Source organism: Sceloporus occidentalis, unplaced genomic scaffold (assembly GCF_023333645.1).
Source record: "Sceloporus occidentalis isolate IW3139 unplaced genomic scaffold, rSceOcc1.0.p SCAF_4, whole genome shotgun sequence".
Classification (NCBI taxonomy): Eukaryota; Metazoa; Chordata; class Lepidosauria; order Squamata; family Phrynosomatidae; genus Sceloporus; species Sceloporus occidentalis.
In genome coordinates, this window is record NW_028316984.1 from 69,378,207 (window position 1) to 69,401,154 (window position 22,948).

The 22,948-nt window shown below is 42.0% G+C and overlaps 1 protein-coding gene across 6 annotated transcripts in view; it reads left to right on the top strand.

The window, feature by feature from the left end:
• The window catches only part of SEMA5B (semaphorin 5B), a 537,498-nt gene that overhangs the window by 491,653 nt on the left and 22,897 nt on the right, over positions 1-22,948 (top strand). For 5 of the 6 annotated variants that reach the window (XM_089520263.1, XM_089520262.1, XM_089520267.1 and 2 more), the window contains 7 exons: positions 386-533; positions 1,824-2,049; positions 4,004-4,222; positions 7,638-7,808; positions 9,428-9,577; positions 12,221-12,265; positions 17,900-18,105. In XM_089520263.1, the coding sequence (XP_089376389.1) occupies positions 386-533; positions 1,824-2,049; positions 4,004-4,222; positions 7,638-7,808; positions 9,428-9,577; positions 12,221-12,265; positions 17,900-18,105 (1,165 nt within the window). The remainder of the gene's footprint in view (positions 1-385; positions 534-1,823; positions 2,050-4,003; positions 4,223-7,637; positions 7,809-9,427; positions 9,578-12,220; positions 12,266-17,899; positions 18,106-22,948) is intronic. The other variant, XM_089520265.1, reaches the window with a different exon arrangement.

Sequence of the window (22,948 nt, forward strand, 5' to 3'; positions counted from 1 at the left end):
CTTATTCAGTTAAAATGGTTATGTCTCTAGTGTATATTGATGTACTAAATGAAATAACATCCAATTCTTGAAGGGTATCCAGTTCCTTGGCTTGGACACAGACAATACCAGTGTGGATCAGTACAAACAAGAAATGCATTAATGGCAGTGAAATCAAAGGTGTAAGATTGTCAGTTCTGGGCTAAATCTCTTCCTTGTGGTGCTTGAATTGAGTTTCTAGTCAGTCAGACAGATGGTAGCTTCCTGGAAATATGATTTCTTTTTTCTAGTGTTAGTGTTTATTTGAGGCGTCATTTAGAACTTCCCCTTGCCCTTTGGTACTCAGGGACACTGACTGGGCTGCTTCTTTCTCCCCCCTCCATCCATGCAACTTTCCCCCATTTAGGTTCTGCAATGAGAACAGTCCATGCCCTTTACCAATCTTCTGGTCTTCATGGGGCCCTTGGAATAAATGCAGTGCAAACTGTGGTGGAGGAGTGCACTCGAGGCAGAGGTCCTGTGAAAATGGAAACACCTGCCCAGGATGTGCTGTGGTATGTTTTACTTTAGATAATCTAGATGCTATTTTCCCATGTTACATTTCTGTTAGTCTTTTGAGATTTGCATTCAACACCTGTCCAGATCTTAATGCAGCAGGAAGAAAGAGCTTAGGATGTGATAGGAAATGGACTTGGTTGTGGGCATAGGGAACAATGGCACTGACAAGGTCCTTGGACAAGATGCTCTCTAGGCTCTTTGACACAATCCTTGTCTCTTTTCATCTGGTTTCTGTCTGCCCAAAATGCCCTCCTACCCTCCTTGCAGACTGCTGGGCTCTCTGCCCACTATCACCCAAAACATTCATTCGCTTCTCTCTTTTCCCCTTCTCTGGTGTTCATTCTTCCCCCAGTCTTTCTTTTTGGTGTACACTGCCTGCCACATACACAATAAAGTGATGGGGCTAACAGCAGATCACCTGCTACAGTGGTGATTAACAACCTGCAGTTATGGAATGCCAAGAAACATATGCCTTTCATTTAGCCTGATGGAGAATTCTGTGTTAATTTGAAAACTCTGCTTCTGTGAAACCAATACTTAAAATTGATGCCTAATGAATCATGATATATCTTGAAGGTTCCTTTACATTTTAGCATCACATCAAGAAAAACTCAGGATGTTTTACTTTAAATAAGTCCAGACAAGTCTATGAACATAATAAGCTAGGGTAAGTGAAATGAGGCCAGATTAGTTCTCAGCAATCACCTTGAGCTTTGTGGTACAAAGAAAACAAGGCAGTAACTGAAGACATATTTAAGAAGGTGGTAAAATCTGACCTTCACTGAGCTTTTCCAAAGATTTGTTAACTGGGTTAGTTTGCCATCCCATCTGATTATTCACACCATCATCCTAATAATGGTCATTTCATGAGTCTGAAATAAAATGGAGATTCTACTACATGTGTGTTGCTTGCATTGTTTTGCTGAGGCCAAAAGCATTGTTTTGCTGAGGCCAAAAGCAATACAGTTTGTTAATTTTTAGGTGCTACAAGATTCTTTCTTGCTTTTGCTTTAAAAGGCCAGCTTAGTTACCTCATAGAAAATGTTATGGAGAGATCAGTGATTAGACCAGATCTCCTAATGTTTTTGTTTTTACTTAATGCAGTTATGAGTGACTGCAGGTTTCATTGGAGCAGAAGTGACCAATATTTGCATACATGCCTTTTGAGCTTTGTTTCTGTCTCTGCTGAAACCTACTCAGAAGGTTGTTTTAATGTTTATTAAATTTCATGTTACTATGTGTAATTGTAAAGCATGCGTTTCTTCTTCTCCTTCTCCTTTCTATAGGAGTATAAAACATGCAACCCAGAGGGCTGCCCAGAAGTGAGGAGAAACACACCATGGACACCATGGATGCCCACAAATATCACCCAGAGTGGTGCTCGCCAGGAGCAACGCTTCCGCTACACCTGCCGTGCTCAGCTGGCTGACCCTCATGACCTCCAGTTTGGTAGAAAGAAGACAGAGAGTCGATTCTGCCCCAATGATGGCTCAGCAGTTTGCGACACTGATTGTATGTCCTGCCCAACTGCAGTTAACCTGAGGGTCAAGCTAAACTCCTTTTTTATTTTTATGGGTGGCATGGGCAGATGAAGAGTATGGTTTTATAAACAGTAAAAGCCAGACTTTGTTAATAGCAATGGAGCAAATGGAAGTCAGCAGACTGGGACTGGAATGGATTAACATTATGACATTTTCTTGGAATTTTGAATATAAAGGCATCAAGTCAGTGAGTGGAAGTGGGAGCAGGGTCCGTTATCTTAATTTCTGTGTCTTGAGTCATCCTTCAAACATTTGCCCAGTAGCATGGTGCCATTTTAGCTTGGCTCACATTGCAAGGGTACACAGAATGACCGTGTGAGAATCTGTAAATGAGGGAAACAAAGAACCATGTGGTTAAAATCACACACATTGATATTGACAGGGCCAATCAAATTTTTTTCTGGTTTCATTTTGGTTTCTGCTGCTCACTATGTGATGAACATAACCTGTACTTGCTATAGATCTTATGGTTTGGCCAGATAGACATAAACATAACTTCCATTTTGAAAAGAATGAAGTTCTATTTTGTGTAAATTGGCAATTATAGTTTGTTCCATATCTTACATGGATTCCCTTGTCATTTAAGCAAAAGCCTATTTTGCCTCCACCTTTTTTTCTTGTTCCTAATCCTTCAGATCAGTGTTGTGAAAAATGTTTTTATTAGCATCCCCCAGAGATTGGATATATAATTACACCCAGAGATTTGTTGGATAAACGTTCTAACCATTGCTGGCCTGGAATCTCCAAATCAGTTAATAGTCTCTTACCAAGCAGACCGAGCTGGCAATAACTAATCAAGAAAGTTGATCTTGGTGCTGTGATGGAAAGCTCAGTGAAAACATTGACCCAGTGTCTGGTTGCTGTGAATTCCCTGCCAAGAATCATTAGGGAAAGGGCTAAAAATAAAACTGCCAATATCGTAGTAGCTCTTTATGCACTAAATAAATCTGTAGTGCACTCACACTTAACATACTTTGTGAAGGTGTGGTTTCTGCAGAAGGATCTGAAAAGTTACCCAAAGTGCTGACTTTCTAAACTAAAATTATCAGGGAGTTTGTACAATTCTCTGATGAGGAAAGATTAGAATGTTTGCCTTTTACTAGTTCAGAAAAAAATTCAAGTAAGGGTGGGTCATGATAGAGGTCTATAGAAAAATGCAGGCTGTGGAAGAAGTAGATTAAGAGACTCTAACTCTCAAAATTAGTACTAGGATGACACCCTGTGAAGCTGAATGGTGGTAGATTCATGACAAAGAAGAAGAAGAAGTAGTAGTTCTTTACACAGTGCATGGTTAAACTGTGGAATTTGCTACCACAAAATTTAGTGATGACTAGCAACATAGAGTGCTTGAAAAGGGAGACTGGGAGAAATGCTAGAAGATAAGGAGGTGTGGTGTAATGGTCTGAGTGCTGGACTAGGAATCCAGGACACCAAGCTTTGAATCCTTGTTCAGTCATGGAAATCCACTATGCGAATTTGGGAAAGTCACACTCGCTCATGCTCAGAGGAAGACAATGGCAAACCTCCTCTGAACAAATCTTACCAAGAAAACCCCACAATAGGGTTGCCTTAGGGTTATCATGTTTGAAATGAACTGAAGGTGCACAATGGATATCAATAGCCACTAGCAAAGAGGGTTAGCTATTTCTTCTTGGTCCCCACTTCTGGATATCAAAAGCAGGAAGGTGCCTGACTGATCCCTGCTCACTTCTACAAATCCCAAGGTTGGAAGTAAAGATGACAATTGTCATGCACATGAGAGGGTTCAGGGTTCCTATGGCAAATAAAAACGTTGAAGCATAGAAATGCTATGTTTGGGCTGGGTTTTGTTTTTTTAAAAGTTTGTATGTATTCCTATGTTCACTTATCCAAATCTTCTCCCTCCTCTACTGCCTGCTCTTCCCCACTCCACCCCACCCCACCAGCTCTTGTGGATGACCTTCTGAAAAGTGGAAAGACCTCTATTCGAATAATCAATGGTGGATGGTCCTTTTGGGGAAGCTGGTCATCTTGTTCCCGAGATTGTGAACTGGGTTTCAGAACCAGGAAGCGAACATGTACCAATCCAGAACCCAAAAACGGTGGTCTACCTTGTATAGGATCTGCAATGGAATATCAGGATTGCAATCCACATCCCTGTCCAGGTAATTATTGTTGTCTTCTCTTCCTGCTGTAGTTTTTAGTTGGTGCCAACAGTATGCTAAGCACAGGACAGATACCTACCTCTTGCCTTTGCCATTGTTGGACACAATTGACAGAGCCAGCTGAGAACATTTTGCTGGCTGAAGCACAGCCCAAAGTATGGGTCTCCTGCACATCAGAGCCAACACTTCAGCAAATCTAAGTCTTGCAACACTATTTCGACACCAATTCCTGTTGTCATTTGTTTTACCCATGCCATGTTGTGGCTATAAGCTAAACTTTGGGAATGAAAGGTTTCATGCAGAGAGGTGCTTCCAAATAAGTTGCCATGAAAATATTGACATCTGTCATCCCTCAGTCAATTCAGATCCGTACAAAATCAGTTGGTTGTTGAATGTAAATTGTAGATTCTTGACTGAATTAGGTCCTTTGATTTCCCCCCTCATTCCATGACATTGTTTCCAGTGTTGTAAAATATTACTTTGAAAAGTAACATATTACTTATTATGTATTACTTGTAATAATAATAATAATATGGTTTATTACATATTACTTGACCAAAAATATAACAAGTACTATATATTACTTTGTTACATTTTTATTAACTGTCCGTTTTGCAAAGCTGCCAGATTGTCATTAATGTTCTGGTGTCAATGAAATTATCCATACCTATCATTTATATTTAATAAAAATTATTTTTGAGACATTTTAAGATAACTACAGGAAAATGCACTGTTGCACCATTATATTCATACTAAATGCAATTCAACAGGCAACGCTAATTTTCTGTGAGCAGAAAACCTGCCCCAGCTTGCCTTCTGCCATCTCTGTCAAATAGGTTTTTAAGTGCTACACAAATTGCAGGGCCTGTGGAGGGGGGCAGTGGAGTGAGGGAGAGAGTCTTTGTAGCTCTCTTTACTCTTGGGGCTGCTTGGAAGCCTCCCCCCCACATGTCACACACTGGCTGGAGGACCCCCCAAAAGGAGCCTAAAATGTAAACGGACTACAGTAAAAATAACAATCACAAATGCTTTTTTTTAAAACCTGAGAACACTTTAGGAATCTCTAGGTCCTCCAGTGTGATTCTATGGCTTACTTCTGGTGCATATTTTTAAGAAGGGCATAATGCATAAGCTTCTCTGCAGAGAGCTATTATAACCAGAACATGACAAGTATGAACCACCCTGAACTTCCACTTCATCTGTGAAATGACACACTCATATTTCACTAAACTTCTTCCTTCATTTTAACTTTTTATTCCTTACATGGAAGTCTGAATTCCATTAAGGCTTTGTACTGAAACCTCTTCACTTCTTACAGAGTATGACATATTTATCTCTTCTACACAGTCCTCCCTCCTTTTATAACCACTCCTCAAGCAGCCTCCACCTTTTCAGCCAAGAACTCTTCTCTGCCAGTGAGTCCAAGCACAAAGCCTCCACAGCAACTATTGTCAATAATGAGCAACTCAGAGGAAAAGTACAATCAGCCCTCTGCACCCACAGATTTTTTATCCATGGATTCAAGCATCCACGGCCTGAAAATATTCAACAAATAGATAAATTCCAAAAGCAAACCTTTATTTTGCCATTTTATATAAATGACCCCATTTTACTATGCCCTTATATTTAATGCAACTTGAGCATCCACAGATTTTGGAACCAAATCCGATCTGACACTAAGGGCCCACTGTAATAGTAATATTATTACCAGCTACAGAAAGTAATGTATTATATTACAGTACTTTGGAAAGCAAAAAGTAATATTATTATGGAATGCATTATATTACTCTGTTATATTACACAACACGGGTTGTTTCCAAGAAGAGGTTGCAGTTGTCCTTTTCTGGGATCCTTTCACACTTCACAATTATAGCACTGTGATTATAGTTTAACTGTAATGGTTGCATCCTATGTAATCCTGGGATCTGCAGTTTACAAGGGGCCTTTAGAATTCTCAGCCTGGGAGCACCTCTGTTGCCTCTGACCAAACTACAGGATTCCAAAGGATACAGCCATGGCAGTTAAAATGGAGTTGAATTGAATCATAGTGCTATATTTATAATGCAAACAGGCCCTTGCTTAACAGTGCTTGGACTTGGTTTTGTGTTCCCACTTTTTTGCTGAATTGGATTAGTAAAGGAAATACACACATCCATCTCTTTTCTTAAACTGTAACTATGACTGGCATCTTGTTAGTGACTTACAATTGTGTTATTCCAATTTATGCTATCATAAGGTACACCATCATGCAGTACACATCATAGAAGTTGGAATTCTCCATCAACCTTACACAATGATCAAGATCCCCCCACAAATCCATTGTTAGCTGCCCTCGTCCATGCACATTTAATGGCCAATAGAGAACAGGGCCAACCAAGGAAGCATCTGTCCCTATAGCCAGAAACAGGACTAGAACATAATCTACAGAGATCTCTGATGCCCTCTGCTATCTGCCAGTGGACATGGAGGCAAGGCTCCTGCAATCAGAAGATAGGTTTTATTGTGCATCTGGAACTGTTATGCTATGTCTGAGCAATTCAAAATTTTGGTCTGTATCAGCTCTAATGGCACCACACTGCCACTTCCACACCCACACCCTCATTTTTGCCTCCCAAATGGTCAGTTGGCAAGAAGCCTTCAGGGGCCACAAATGGCCATTTTGGGTCATTTTCTGTGTGTTGGGTTCCAAAACTAGAAGTAGAAGAGAAAATAGAAATTATCCACCCTTGCATGGTTTGTGGGGTGAAACTGAAAACAGAATGAATCTTTAAGAAGAGCATATTTTGTGCTTGCTTTGTTAGCTGCACTGCCTCCCAGTCTGTTTCTGGATTTTAAAATTCTAATTTTAAACTTTAAAGCTCTAAACAAGTTGGAATCAGATTATCTGAAAGACTGCTTTCTCCCATTTATACCTACCTGATTTTTCTTCAGAGGTGTTGCTAAAGCTGCTTTTGGCAAGTAAAGTGAACCAGATAACCACTAGAGAAAGGACCTCACTGGTAGTGGTGCCCCAGTTGTGGAGGAGCTTTCCCAGAAAAACTACCTGCCTCCCTTTCTGTGGTCTTCTTGGCTGCTAGAGATCTTTTTAAAATTCATATAGGATTTTAAAATAATGCTTATCTTTCAGGGTGGATTTAGACTGTAGATATTTGGAATAGATTTAACAGCTGTGATTGCATTTTACTGTATTTTTCCTATGAGGCACTTGAGACCTGTGGTATACAGGACAGTTATATATACTGCTGAAAATAAAGATAAAAATTTAAAATGGCATGGTACTCATCTCAGCATGATTATTTGACTATAGCTTTCTGCCCCTCTTTCATGCAACAGTTTGAGGGATGGTGGTTGAATTGAAATAAACACAGAGATGAAAATATATATGCATCATTCTCCTCTCCCCATTACTCCTCAGTGAAAGGCTCATGGTCCTGCTGGACTCCTTGGTCTCAGTGCTCAGCAACATGTGGAGGTGGACACTACCAGCGCACTCGGACGTGCACCAACCCAGCACCATCAAATGGAGAGGATATCTGCATTGGCCTGCACACAGAGGAAGCACTGTGCAATACACACTTGTGTGAAGGTAGCACATTTTGTTTTTATGTTTTGCTGGACAAAGTTAAGTGACAGGGAAAGAAGATTGAAACCAGAAGTTGAAATGCAAATTCCTTTTAAAAGTAAAATTTTGCATAAGCAATAGTTTAGTATGATTGCAAGAATTTAGATATGCTGTATATGCACATGTATAAGATTAGAAATTTTAGTTAAAGACTTGAACCCAAAAGCCTGAGTCAACTTATCCATGGGTCAGTGTAAGTACTGTACCTTAACTCTTCTAAAAAAAAAAAAGAAGGAAAGAAACCTTCACCTTCTTTGACTAGAGAGGTGAAAGGTGAGAACTTAGTCCATCCGAGGAACATTTCAAAGAAGCACTGATCCACTCTTCCTCTCTGTCTCGGTGCTGCTGCTGACTTTTCTGAATGCCTGGGTGGGAAAATGGCAGTGGCTATTTGGGCATCGCCTCAAGGGAACACCAAGAGGACTTGGGCTTTGAAAGATCTGAAAAAGACTTTTCTGGGTTTGTCAGCTTTTCTGGGTTAAAACCAGGCAAAGTTATCACAATAAAGTCTAATCACTGCTAACGTAGTCACCATTTTCTTTGCTTTGCCTTTTCATCCTTTTTGGCATGTTTTCTTAGCCCCACCTATGCCTGTCCCCCCCCCCCCTCCTACATTGCACAGCCACAATTTACCATAGTTCCCTCCTCATCCATCCACCCTTAGGGTGAATAGAGTTATGCTTGCTGAAATTTTCTAAGTTCTTTGGCATCGTTTTCCTTTGCTTCATCCTTTAAATCTTTTGTTACATGCACCTAGGTTTTATTATCTATGAGTCATATCAAAATCCATAATTTCCCCCCAAAAACATGCCCTCAATGTATACATGACGCCAATGTATGGTTGAGTATATATCATAATTTCCAAGAAGTGCATTGATTTTTCTTTCTTGAACATCCAAGTGTAATTCCTTGCCCCAGCATCTCAGGGCCTGATAGTGTGCTTCCCAGGAGTAATTTTGTTCAGAGTTTAGTGACTGCCTCCAAGAGACTATAGTACAGTTAGGCTGGAAGCAACAGCGTCAAAAATGCTGCCCTCTCAGCTGCTTTTTGTCAGTTCTTCTGTTATGAAGTACCTGGTGTCTCATAAACCCATTTTTACAGAGCACAGAATGCAGCTCACAATGTTTTATGATGCTGTCATTCGGGTTTCTGTTAAAATTCATGTTTTACAAATGTATTCAAGATTCCAGGACTGATGTTTTTCTACTTCTGGACTTCAAAGTTAATGTCAAAAAAGTGAGTCCTGCATAGCTTGACTTTTAAAAGTGTGGTCCATTTCCCAAAATATCTGAAATGAGAATGCTGTTGTAGAATATGTTTATGCACATTCTGAACTACACTTGATGGCTTTGTTGAGATTAACACCTGTTTTTGTTGTTTTTTCGGGGGGGTTTGTGCTTCTCCTTGGAAACTTGCTGTGGTAGTGGACATTAGGCAAGCACCAAAACATTTCATGAGAGTCCCATTTTTAGAAGCTAGTTAACCATTTTCCCCATGTTAATCCCTGGGGTTTCTTTTGTTGTTGTCTCAACATTTTGTCATTCTGTACAATCTGTCTTAATTTTGGTATCCTTATTTGTAAGGTGGCTGGTCTGAATGGTCTGAGTGGAGCCTATGTAATGAAGATGGGATCCAGTATCGAAGTCGTTACTGTGAAATCCATAGTCCTGGATCTTCCCAGTGTGCTGGGAACAGTACACAGTACCAAGATTGCTTATACAATGAGATTCCTGGTAGGTATAATTTCTCATGGAAGATATGAGCTCAGTCTGGGGCTGTCTTAACCAGTAAAAAGACCTTAGTATCTGCAGGAGATCCGTTCCGCCCCTCCCCCCATACCAAAAACCGTGAGACATCAAGTCCTGTTTTCCCTAATGATGGTGCAGTTTGTGTCCACACTCACTTGTGCAGCTGCATGCACTCACCACCATTAAAGACAACGGGGGCTTGCTGTCCATGGATGCTGAAATCTGTGGATGGCAAGCCTGCAGATACTGATGGTCCACTGTACTACAGTGTGCTTTCTGTAGCTTTTCTGGGGGAAAAAGTTTATTATTCCTTTCAGTAATATAGGGTTATTTGTCCTGAAGTGACAGATATGATGGATCTATTTGTTCAGATTATTTCCATTTACTTAAATGTGCAAGAAAAAAGTGTGCCACAGGATGAAAGATACTTAAATTAAGGAGTTATTTGGAATGGTAGATGTGGGAGGAAATGCTGTTAACAATGGTGAACTTTGCAAAGGATTATTTGGTTATCTCACAAGCTATAGGCAATGTTCAGGAAGATAAGTATCCCCTCTAGAACTGTGGCTAACTGCCATAAATGTGATGAATTGCAAACATCCTATGCCTCACTCATTTGACATAATCATAGACTTATGTGTTGTGATGCACAAACATAAATAAAGCTCATAAAAATATATGGTGAATCTGGATGGACTAGATCAGATCTAATTCTAGCCCATGAGAAGAGCATGGAGGCCCTGAGTTTTATCTGAGCGCAAGATTCTGTTGAGCTGTCATTGGCTGTTAGCTGATGATAATAATAATAATAATAATAATAATAATAATAATAAATTTTTATTTATATACCGCCCTGTGGCGAACCAATCCAGGCGGTTTACAACATTAAAATAACATACAGCATAAAAACAATATATTTCCCTCCCCCCTTAAAAAGTTATTAAACAACATATTTAATTTAAAACCACAATAACTAGTTAAAATAACAATAAATTAAACAAAATAATACCAACCAACAAACCACTGCAACTTCAGTTCTAAAGAAAAGAAAAGGGGGCTTTGGAGACATTACTGAGGAGGGGGGAGATCCTGAGATCCTGGGGCCGGGATATTTCAGTCTGGGAAGGCCTGCCTGAAGAGATCCGTCTTGACAGCCTTTTTGAAGCTGTCCAAAGATGTTAATTAACGGATCTCGTCCGGCAGGTCGTTCCAGAGCCTGGGAGCGACAACAGAGAAAGCCCTCCGGGAGGTCGCCGCAAGGCTCGATTTTTGAGGCTGCAACAAGTTCCTCCCAGAGGACCAGAGAACGCGGGGAGGATTGTATGGGAAGAGGCGGTCCCTGAGATAGCTTGGACCCAAGCCATTTAGGGCTTTAAAGGTAATAACCAACACCTTGTACTGGGCCCGGAAAACAATAGGCAGCCAGTGGAGGGACCTCAAAACCGGGGTGATACGGTCCCTTCTGGATGTTCCTGACACAAGCCTGGCTGCCATGTTTTGAACCAGCTGTAGTTTCCGAACCAGGCACAAGGGTAGCCCCATGTAGAGCGCATTACAGAAGTCAAGGCGTGATGTTACCAGCGCGTGCACAACAGTCTCGAGATCCCTTATTCCAGAAAAGGGCGCAGCTGGCGTATCAGCCAAAGCTGATAACAGGCGCTCCTGACGGTCGCATTCACCTGATCTGTCATCAGGAGCGACGAGTCAAGGAGCACCCCCAGACTGCGAACACAGTCACTAGAGGAGAATGTGACCCCGTCCAGGACTGGTGGTTGCAACCCAATTCTTGGTTTCGGGGCCATACCTTTCCTCCTAAAATCTCCTTCTAATGCTCTTAAAAGTCACCTAGCTACTGGCCATCAATGTATCTGATGGACAAAACAAATCTCATAAGTGAATGCCAGGGAAACTGCCCTTCTGTAGTTGAATGATGGGACTGGAATAAATGATTCTATTCATGTTTCATTCATGGGCATGTGGAGGAAAGGGCATGGTGTTCTCTCTTGATCAACATGTTTCTGAAACAGATCATTGCAGTATTGAAAGGATGTTTTATGAACCATGGTTCCTCCTTTGAATACTCCTCCTTTGAATGTTTATATACATGTATGTATAGTGCGTTGCAGAAGTGTTCATGCACATGAACTAGTTTGTTTCTGTTTACTTAACCTTTGTACTATAATAAAAATATTCTGCACATTCACAGTGTCAAGCATCTTGTGTACATCAAGTGGTAACATTGTCAATTACATCCACCTCAATTCCAGGCTGTAACAAACAAAATGTGGAAAAGTCAAAGTGGGGTGAATACTTCTGCAAGGCACTGTATAATTGGCATATTTCTCACCAGAATTAAATGTTATTTCTAAGCACTTCTTTTTGCATGTTGTACATAGACAGTTTGCAATCTAGTTGGAGCTTGTGGAATAATAGGGAGTACATTCTTTAAAGAGGGTTTTTTTCTCCCTACATTTCATTCCATATTTTTTGCCAGAGCGCAGGGAGGCCCTCTGTTTGCAGCAAAGATTAGCTTGCCCTGTATTGAGCAAAGGGATTTTAATTGCCTGCACAATGTCACAGATGACAAAAATGGCATTTCCCCCTCGCTGTTTTTTTCTCTTTGTTTAGTAATCCTGCCAGCCTCAAGCATTGACGAGAGCACGAACTGTGGAGGTACAGTATAGCTAACTATAGATCTTATTTTTATCTTAACATGGCTACTCTTTTCTGGGAAGCATCAAACTAACCATTAATCTGTGCAGTTCACGTTCTATTGATAGCCTTAATTCCACTGGAGTCTCATTGTCTGTGTTAGAGAGGGGAGAAAAAGTATTTGTAATTTAGTTTTCTGGTATAAGATTTTAATTTGGGAGACAGAAAATCTCAGAATAATTAATTACCAGAGAGCTTGTAGCTTTTCCCTCTGTAACTCCTTTTTAAGTGGACTGGAAAAGATGAAGAGAGATTCCTCATTTTCTTAAGTGCTCAGTTAATTGTAGAGTTGTCACTGAATTTCATTATAAGGGAAATGTAGATGGAGAATTTGGGGTTCTCATTCAAGGAATCATCCAAAACTTTTTGAGGGGAATACCCTTGATAAGATTGCAAAATGTAAAATTAGGGCGTGAGAAACCTCCCTCAGCCCCTTGTGGAATACATTCCCTTGAACCTAATCAGTTGGAAACTGCACACCATTCATTCATTCATTCATTCATTCATTCTCACCCTCCCTTCCAAATCAAGAAGCATCATTCAAAGTATTCCTCCCTCTAAATAAACATGATTCCCCACTATTTTGTTATGTGTCTTCAACTTCACGCTGTCCTAGGGTTTTCTTGGCAAGATTTATTCAAAGGAAGTTTGCATCGTCTTCCTCTCAAACTGAGAGAGTGTGACTTGCCCAAGGTCACTGTGTGGGTTTCCACAGCTGAGTAGGGAATCGAACCCTGGCTCAGCCCACTATATCATGCTGGCTCTCAAGCCAAACAACAAATTATTGAAAGTTCTTGCCATTTCCACAGTGTACATAAGACAATGTAATAGTCAGTTTCTCTTCCCAGAGGAATCCTGAAAACTACATTTGAAATCTCCAGTGCAGAATTCTCACCAAATTGCAATACTCATGAGAAATGCATGAGTATAAAACCAATATATGTTTGTAATATAAAGATGCCCTCAAAAACATTCCCCATATTGTGCTCCTAAACAGAAGCTTTAGTGTAGGGTAGTATCTGACAGTGATGCAAAAAGAACCCAAACTCCTACAAAGATTTCCATATGAAAAAGCCCTACTTTCTCCTTGGAGAGCTTATTTACACTACAGACTTAACAATTGATTTATACTCATTCCATCTTACCATGGAACTATTTCTTTGTGAAGGGCTCTGAGATTCTCTAGCACAGAGTTTTTAGCATCCTCATCAAACTACAGTCCCCAGGGTATATCTGTAGTGTAAGAATCACCAAGCTGGTGGCCTCTCCATAATTTCCCCAGTTGGTTGCCCAGGGCCAGGCACATAATGTGTATTTAACAGAGAATACTTTTGTATTATTGTCTTCATGAATTGATTGTGAGAAGCACCAAATTTCTACTGAATATAATTGGCAGTCTCAGATTTGAAGAGCATTGGGAGATACTTCGGAGCCTCTATTGTTTTCCTGCAGAGACCCAGACAAATAAGCAGATTTCTTGATAGGCTCCTAGATCAGACACAACACAAAACACACACACACACACACACACACACACACACACACGTTATGGCAGTGGCAGAAAGGACAAATGCTGCTGGTCTTTAGGTCTTGTTTCTTCTTGAGGTGTGACTGTAAGAAAGGGTTAGGTTTCCAATAGTGTTAATAGCAATCTTGTCTTTCTGCATGCTTCAGTCATCCTGCTAGGTGTTTGCCTCAGTCCAGGATCCCTTTACTAATCTCAAATAGATTATTATTCATTGGTATCACAGCCCTCCTCTGCCATTGCATTCTTATGTAGTCTTATAATTTGAATTCACTGTGGCTTATATTATTTATCCCTTAGCAACCCTCAGTATCTAGCAAAAACATAACTCATCCTGCTGTGTAGACATAGAACTCAGGGAAACACACAATATGTAGCAAAACAACAATAAACCAGAAAGCCTTGTTGTGAAACCTAGAGATTCAGAGAAAATTCACGTTGTCCAGATGATTAGCAAAAGGACAAGGAGGCACATCTGAAAGATAATGGTATCTTATAAGTGGAAAAACTGAGAAGGACAGTTCAGTACAGCAGAAACAAAATTCCCAGCACTACACTGACTGTAGTTGGGTAAAGCCTTCACTACAAAATCAGTGTATCTGTTGATATTTTAGGTAGGGAATAGAAAAACCTATTTTTCCTGAAATCCTAAGTCGCTTTCCAAACCTAAGATTCTGAAAACTCTTTGTTTATTATTTAAAAATTTATCCTGTGTCCCTTTATATTCATCTTTCTCAACTTCAACTACTTAGGACTGTTTGCTGCATTTCTGCACTACACACACACACACACACACACACACACACACACACACACACACTTTGTTGGTACATCTCCTTGGCCACCCACTGGATTAGAAGCATTTGAACTGTATTTTTTTACTGATTTGTATTGGGAATTGTTTTAGACTCCATGAGCTTTTTCCTTGGAAATATTTACATGATACCTGTTTTCACATGGTATGAATTTTCACTGGTGATTCTGACTGCACTGCTCACAAGAATACCTAGCTACTATAAATGAATTCAACTCTCTGGAGCAGGAGGAATTTGTAATCTCAGAGCCTCTGGTGATTCTGGTCCCATGCCAGGAGGAAAACAGCATATAAATTATACAAACAAATTCAAAATGGGGGGGGGGGAAAGAGATATGAGCAAGTACTGACCAGTCAGTTTGAGACATCAGTACCAGAGAAGGTTTTAGAATAGGTGATAAAACACCTATGATATGGTTACTAAAAGCTTACTAAGATATAGTATGGATTTCTCAAAAACAGGCTATGCCAGACTACTCTTGTAACTTTCTTTGACAGAGTTACAAGTTCAGAAGATGAGGGAATTGCTATAGATGCAGCATATCTTCATTTCAGTAAGGCTTTCAACAAGGTCCCCCATGATTTTCTTGGAGACAAGGTGGTAAAATGTGGGCTAGACAGTTCTACTCTTAGATGGATTTTTAGCTAGTTGACTGATCAAACACAAAAAGTGTTTGCCAGTAGTGAGTAGTGGGATGTCTCATGGGTTGGTTCTGGACCAGGTGTTGTTCAACATCTTTATTATTGATTTTAGTGATGGAATATAGGATATACTCATCAAATCTGTAGATTTGAAGGACTAGCTATTACCCTAGAGGACAGAATCAGGATGCAAAATTAGCTTAATAGATTGGAGAAACAGGCAAAAATGGGCCAAATTAATTTGGGAGCCAGCATGGTGTTATGGTTTGAGCAATGGACAATGATTCTTGAGGCCAGGATTAAAATCCTGCCTTGGCCATATAACTCCTCTGGGTGACCTTGGACAAGTCACACTCTCTCAGATTCAGAGGATGGCACTGACAAATCCCATCTGAAGAAACTTGCCAAGAAACCCCTATGATAGGTTGGTCTTGGGACCACCACAAGTAAGGAAAGACTTGAAGGTGCACAAGAACAACAACAAATATGACATACTGTATTTAGACAGAAAAAATGAAATGCAGAAATACAGGGTAAGTGACACCTCGCTTGACAGCAAAGCAAGTGAAAAGGACCTAGCAGTAGACCAAAAGCTAAACATGAGTCAATTATGTGATGTGGTGGCTAAAAAAGCCAATGCAGTTTTAGGCTACAGCAACAGAAATAGTATTCAGAGCAAAGGAGGAGACCATCACTCTAATTTTCTTTGGCCAGACCTCACCTGGAATGCTGTGTCCTCTTCTGGGCACCACAGTTCAAAAAGGGTATTGACCAGTTGGAAGGTGTCTAGAGGAGGGGAACTAAAATGATAAAAGTTCTGGAAACCAAGCCTTATAAGGATCAGCTTAGGGAGATGGGTATGTTTAGCTTGGAGAAGAGAAGAATGAGAGATGATAGCCATCCTTAAATATCATGTAGAAGATGGAGCAACTTTGTTTTCTGTTGCTCCAGAGACTAGGACACGAAACAGTGGATGAAGATTAACCTTCCATTTTGAAGCCAAGCCCTCCCTCCAGTCCATCTGCCTTGGTCCAGGCCTCGGAGGTAGAGAGGAACTGCTGGACCTCTTACCCTTTCCCGCCATCACTCCCTTCTCCTTCTGTGTCATGTCTTTTTAGATTGTAAGCCCAAGGGCAGGGAACCGTCTAACTAAAAAGATTGCATGTACAGCGCTGTGTAAATTTACAGCGCTTCATAAATAAAGGTTAATAATAATAATAATAATAAATTACAAAAAGAGAGATTGAGAGAGAGATTCCACCTAAACATTAGAAAGAATCTTCAATGGCTTGTGAAGGGAGGTGGAAGCTGAGCAAATGGAAGGCATCCCTGCATTTGTTAGAGGCACCCTAGGCAGCGGGTGGCTTGCTTACCATCCTTTGGGTCCCTTGCCTTGGCTCCCCTCAGCTAAAGAGATGAGGAGGTCTTCCTCCCAGAATCAGTGGTGGAGGCAATTTAGAGCTTTATGATAGAGACAATGTGCCACAACAAACTACAGTTCCCAGAATTCAATAGCATTCAGCCATGGCACTTAAAGCAGTGTCAAACTGGATTATTTCTGTATTGCGGATGCAGCCACAGTGTCACTTTGTGGGATATTAGATGGGCAGATAAATCTTGTGAAACACTGTTTCTTGTGGCTTCTATCACTGATGGGATGATGACTCCCACCAGAAGGCACTTTGCACAGGGTCCCCTCAGAGCTGGCCTTATTTCTGCCTTAGTTTATTAGCCACTAAATTTGTCAGCCCCTTCCCTGAGTATTTCAGGCAGGTCCAAAAGCCTTTCCCCCTTCTGATCAAAGAGATAGTGAGTTTTCTTCATCTTCCTATTGCCATGATATGCACATTATTTGGAACCCATTCATGTGTATTGTTGGTATGCCTTGTTTCTTTTGGCTGTCAGCTTAATGTTTAGTTTCAGTATCAACAGAGGGAGAAAGAAAGGCTTTTAAGAAAGCAAGATATGATTCCATTAAAGCAGAACTACAATGAGCAGAACCACAAGTAAGGGAGGGAAGCTTCTGTCAATCAGAGTTGCAATGCTAGACACTGGCTGCTTTCAAAATTGCATTGTCCCATGTTGACAAGAAAGCAGAAAATTGCCCTGTGGTTGTCCAGTGTTGTCATTCATCTCTTAGTAGTCCAAATATCCTTTTCTTATACGGATAATAATTTGAGTGGCTTTACTGGCAAGGACATATTTATTATGCAAGAATTCCCAATTGAAGTCCAGTAGTTGATACTGACTTGTCCTATGGGGCCATAGAGAAACAGCAAAAAATGGTGTAGCACAGTACCCCTCTCCATGTGGGGATCATAGGGAAAACCAGGAAAAGAAATGATTGATTGTTATACATGCAAATTATGGGTGATGTGAGTCAGGTGAGACAGAATATCCTGCATGATACATTTTGGAAGTGGAGTCAGGATAGTAGCAAAATTGTATGGACTAACATTGTATGAAATCCTGTGATGTTTTGCCTGCAGCACAGAGTAATAATAAAAGCCAATAGCATCTTTTGTTTTCAACAATATATTGCTGTGGAAAGCATGGATTTGATTTGCCCTTCTGTGTGCCTGACCACAGCACTCCTTGTTACTGTCTCCCTCAGGTTTTAGCCTCATCCACTTGATTGCCACAGGGGTCTCCTGTTTCTTTGGTTCTAGCCTCTTAACTTTTGTGATCTACGTTTACTGCCAACGCTGCCAGAGGCAATCTCAGGAGTCTACTGTTATCCATCCTACTACTCCCAACCACCTCCATTACAAAGGCAACACAACACCCAAGAATGAGAAATACACACCTATGGAATTTAAGGTAACAAGCTTGATCTGTCAGTGGGTCTGTTTTGAACATTGTGCGTTTGTGTTTACAGTTCAAGCCAGTGGTTCCTAATCTAAATATCTAAATTTTGGAGTCGTGTTCCAACATATTGTTTAAATTTCAGTATCAGGTGTGGAACCATTAGGTTGCACTGTCTCTCACATTTGCATGTGTTTTTACATATTATCCTTTCCCTCATTATTTCAATTCTGTCCGTAAATTATCTTAGGTCATTTCCCTTTCATTTCCAGTTCTCCGTCTGAATACTTTCCGGTGTTGTTTGCCAGAAAGATCAAATACAGGTTCTTTTGCATTTGTACATCTTTGCCTGTCTGCCTGCCTGCTTATCTATGCCTATAAATGTAATGGCTACATGAAACATCATCTTTATATGACCAAATGCTTTGTTTCTTTGCCCTTTTTAAAAGAAAAATATCTCCACTGTGGATTAAGTGCCTTGGCAACCTCTTTTTCAATAGAAATCTAGAATTTCCATTGTCAGAGAATGAACCTGACATGCTAACAAGTCTCTTGGTAGCAATTAACGCATAATAAAGCACCCAGCAACTGTAATCAACCAAGTAACATATAGACAAGGGAAATGACTTTTAAAAGCAATCCATTAGGTTGCAGAGCGTAAGACCACAAAGATAAACTCATAGGTTTAACAACAAGGAGAAGATGCAGAAAGCAATTACAGCCACTCCCAGTTTTGAGCCTCCTTGGAAAGTAGTGCTTGAAAGTACTCCTGGTGACGCAGGAGAAAATCGTGACAATGGTTTTAAAGGTTTCCAGGTGGGGGGCACTGTTTGGAAAGAATGTTAACATATCTTTTAGATTTGGACAAATACGGTTTGAAGGGGTAACAGCCCTTCAAGATACTAGAGATGTCTGTGTGTGTGTTCAAGCTAGTTTTCTACATTCTTCAGATGCAGCTTATCTGACCCATAGTTACTAAATTTCAAATGAAAATTCTGTCAACTGTCAAATGTGGATGACAACCAGACCTTTCCAATTCTCGCTTGAAGACTTGCATGTTGATTTCTGTGCCTCATCACTGTAGCAGTTGTGTATGGCGTGCCACAGAAGGCAGAAGCAGGACTTGGACCTTCAGTCCAGGGCACTGTGTATGCTTCATGTCATTGATGGAGCTCCCTTGCACATTGGGATGCACTGTGGACATTTTTGCATGCCAAAGACTATCCCTTTACTGAAGTGAGAATTCTCTATTTTACCAGTGCCCCAGGCAAAAGCTAAGCCTTTTATAATCTAGACCTTTTTATAAGCCTTTTATAACCTAGGTTATAAAAGGCTTAGCCTTTGCCTGTTGCACTGTTGATAAGGGATGTGGTGGCTCAAGTGGTTAAGATGCAGATTCTGTTGACTGCAAGATTGGCAGGTTGGCAGTTTGAAGCCTGGGTACCGCATGATATAGTGAGCTCCCATCACTAGTCCCAGCTTCTGCCAACCAAGCAGTTTGAAAGCATGCAGATGCAAGTAGATAAATAGCTACCACTTTGGTGGGAAGGTTAACAGCATTCTGGGCAATCATGCTGGCCACATGATCACAGAGCAGTCTCTGACAATGCTGGCTCTTTGGCTTAGTAATGGAGATGAGCACCACCCTCTGCGGAGATGAGCACCGCCCTCTGACAACCTTGTTAGTGGGGAATACCTTTACCTTTTTAACCTATTGATACACGTGTAATAATTCTAGTTTGCAATTTAAGAAGTTAGATGTCAAAGAGATGTCTGGAAAAATAATTCAGTAGGACCTAATCATGTCCAAATTCATGCTGGTATGGCTTAAAGTTTCTTTCTGTAAGTTAAGGGAATCATGTGTTTTGTTTCTTCACATAATTCCTTACCAAGTTTAGCATGAAAAATATATTGCCAAGGGAGATTTAAATGTTCTCACTAATAGAGCAAGAAAGAATGATGTTTTCAGGAGCTGCCGAGTACACAGTTGTGCTTACCTCTGTCTGGTAAACGAGAGAAAGAATACAGATTAGAGGATTTTACTCCACTTTGTCCAGAAATTCTTTGTTCTTGGAAAATAAGATACATATAGATGGCATCATCTTCAGTAGCAAGAAGGTTGTAAGCTAGGCTTACAGTCTTGTAATTGCTGAGGATTCACATTTATGATTGTTAGCAACCAAAATAATCCCCCAAACCCACGTTTTCAGCCTGGCAGCATCTCATCCAAAGGGTTTTTGAGATATTGTACATCTGGCTACAGTGGAAAATGACACCTGAAGCTTTTTCCTTGTTGGAGGGTACATTGAAACAAGCAATTGTGGTAGAACCCCAAGAGCTGCCTATTTTTGACACAACCCATAATCAGGAGAGTGCTGCAGGTGTAATTTCCCAGTTTCCCAATCTGCAGTACCTCAGAAACCTTTTGGTTGGAGCTCTGCTAGTCTGTAAAAGTGCAGTTTGGGGAGGTGGCATCATCAGAATTAACTACAATGAGCATTAAATCTGACAGTGCAGGATTTCAGCCGAGACATAAGCAGAAAAACTATATGGTATAGTCCTCTTAGAACTATATTACTTTATCATCCAGGTGGAAGACTGCATGACTGAATTATTTGCCCATGTCAAAATACTCCCTGTTTGGAGGCTGGCTACAGCTCTTCCTCCTGGCATGTCAATGCTCTTGGGCAGGGACTCATTAATGTTGGAGAATGTTCAATCATTTGGCATCATTACACTTCCTTTCCAGCCTATATTTGTAAGTGATAGAGTGTTATACTACATTATTCTTCTGATCATGTACACCTGCCCTTAGAAAAATGTTCTGGAGCTTAGCAGAAAGAGGATGAGAATAACCCATGGGACTGCCATTAGAAGAGCAAAGGAGGATCTGTCAGTCATGATGAATGCTACTCTTTGCAACTAGTCTACAAGAAAACGGGGCGACACGTCTGCAAGTGCCCTGTAGATGTTCTTTATTTTTTATTTTGAAACAAACCCAATATTTGAGGAAGAGAAGAGGGAGGGAAATAGCTTTCAAGAAAATATTATGCAACTGGGCAAGAAAAAAATATACAAAGTGAATTAACAAAAGTGAGAGGAGATCAAGTATTTAATTTTATTCCTCCAGGAACCAAAGATTTTAATATTAAAATCCACTCTGCTTCTTTTTTTTCCAATGGAGCCGTGATGGTGAACCTATGGCACGCGTGCCACGGGTGGCACGCGTCGCCATTTTGCCAGGCACAGGGCGAGGGAGAAGGCGGAATGGGCATGCACGTGCCCGTTCCGCCTCCCTCCTGCCATTTTTGGGCCTCCTGCTGTCTCTCTGAGACAGCGGGAAGCCAGAAAATGGCGCCTGGAAGGACACAGGTGCACACGTCTGGCTGCTCCTCCCAACCCTCTTCCCTCCCGGCTTCCCATCCCTCCATGGAGCCCCGTCGCACGGAGCGAAGGGCCGCAGGGAAAGGGGCTGGGATGCGTGCCCAGCCCCTCTCCCCTCGGCCCCCCTTTGCTCTGCACGAAAGGGCTCCATGGAGCGCAGGGCCGAAGGGAAAGGGGCTGGGATGCGTGCCCAGCCCCTCTCCCCTTGGCCTCCCTTCGCTCTGCGCGAAAGGGCTCCATGAAGCCCTTTGGCACGGAGCAAAGGTCCAAAGGGAAAGGGGCTAGGACACGTGCCCATCCCCTCTTGCCTCGGCCCCCCTTTGCTCTGCGTGAAAGGGCTCTGTGGAGCGCAGGGCTGAAAGGAAAGGGGCTGGGACGTGTGTCCAGCCCCTCTCTCCTCAGCCCCCCTTCGCCCTGCGCGAAAGGCCGAAGGGAAAGGGGCTGGGATGCGTGCCCAGCCCGTCTCCCTCCCTTCGCTCTGCGCGAAAGGGCTCCATGGAGCCCTTTGGTGCAGAGCAAAGGGCCAAGGAAGAAAGGGCGGGCAGCCTCCTCCTTCCCGCAGGGCTTCGCCAGGCCAGAGGTGTCCTTCAGAGGACACCTCCGGCCTGAGGAAGCCCCAAGAAGAGGACCAGGGGCTGCCGGCTTCCTCCTCCTCCCTGCGGGGCTTCACCAGGCCGGAGGTGTCCTTCGGAGGACACCTCCAGCCTGGAGCAGGGCCTGTGGACCCTTTGCTCCTGCTCCCCACGGGCCCTTACTGGTCCCCAGCTGTCTCTGAGAGACAGCTGGAGGCCAAGGGAAGGGCAGGAGGAGGAGGTGCGCGCCTGTCACCCCTCCCCCAATTTCCCCCGACTTCCAGCTGTCTCTCAGAGACATCTGGAGGCCGGGAAAGGGCGCGAAGGAAATCCCCACCTCTGGAGGGTGGAAGCCCCACCCTCGGAGGGTGGAAGCCCCACCTTTGGCATGGGCCCCCGCCCCCGGAGGGCAGAAGCTCCACCCTTGGCACAGCAACCTCAAAAGGTTCGCCATCACTGCAATAGAGTCTTCTCATTGTTTTTTATTTTTTATGTAACCCAATAATTCTGTTGCGGAATAGATGTCCTTCCAAAAAATTACCTACCAAGAGAGAACCAGTATTTTTTTCCCCTTATATTTGAAAGTTGTCCTTCTATACGTTTTTTCTGTTGACTCATCTGCAGCTTCAAGTGACATGGGGGCTATACAGACCAACACTTTTTGCCAGCCTGTGGGCGGGGTGAGGGTTGAGCGTCTGCACGCTTCAAGCCCTTACACCACTGCTCAGGCGTTATTTTGGCATGCACTCTTCTAGACGTTGTGCGCCATGATGATGCACCTCCGCTGCAGCACCCAAACGGCACAGCGCGGAAGGGGTGTCATAACCCCAAGGTACGGCGCTTATAACACCCCTTCCAGGGAGCTGCTTGGGGTGGCTTCTTTTTGCTTCCTCCAGGGAGCA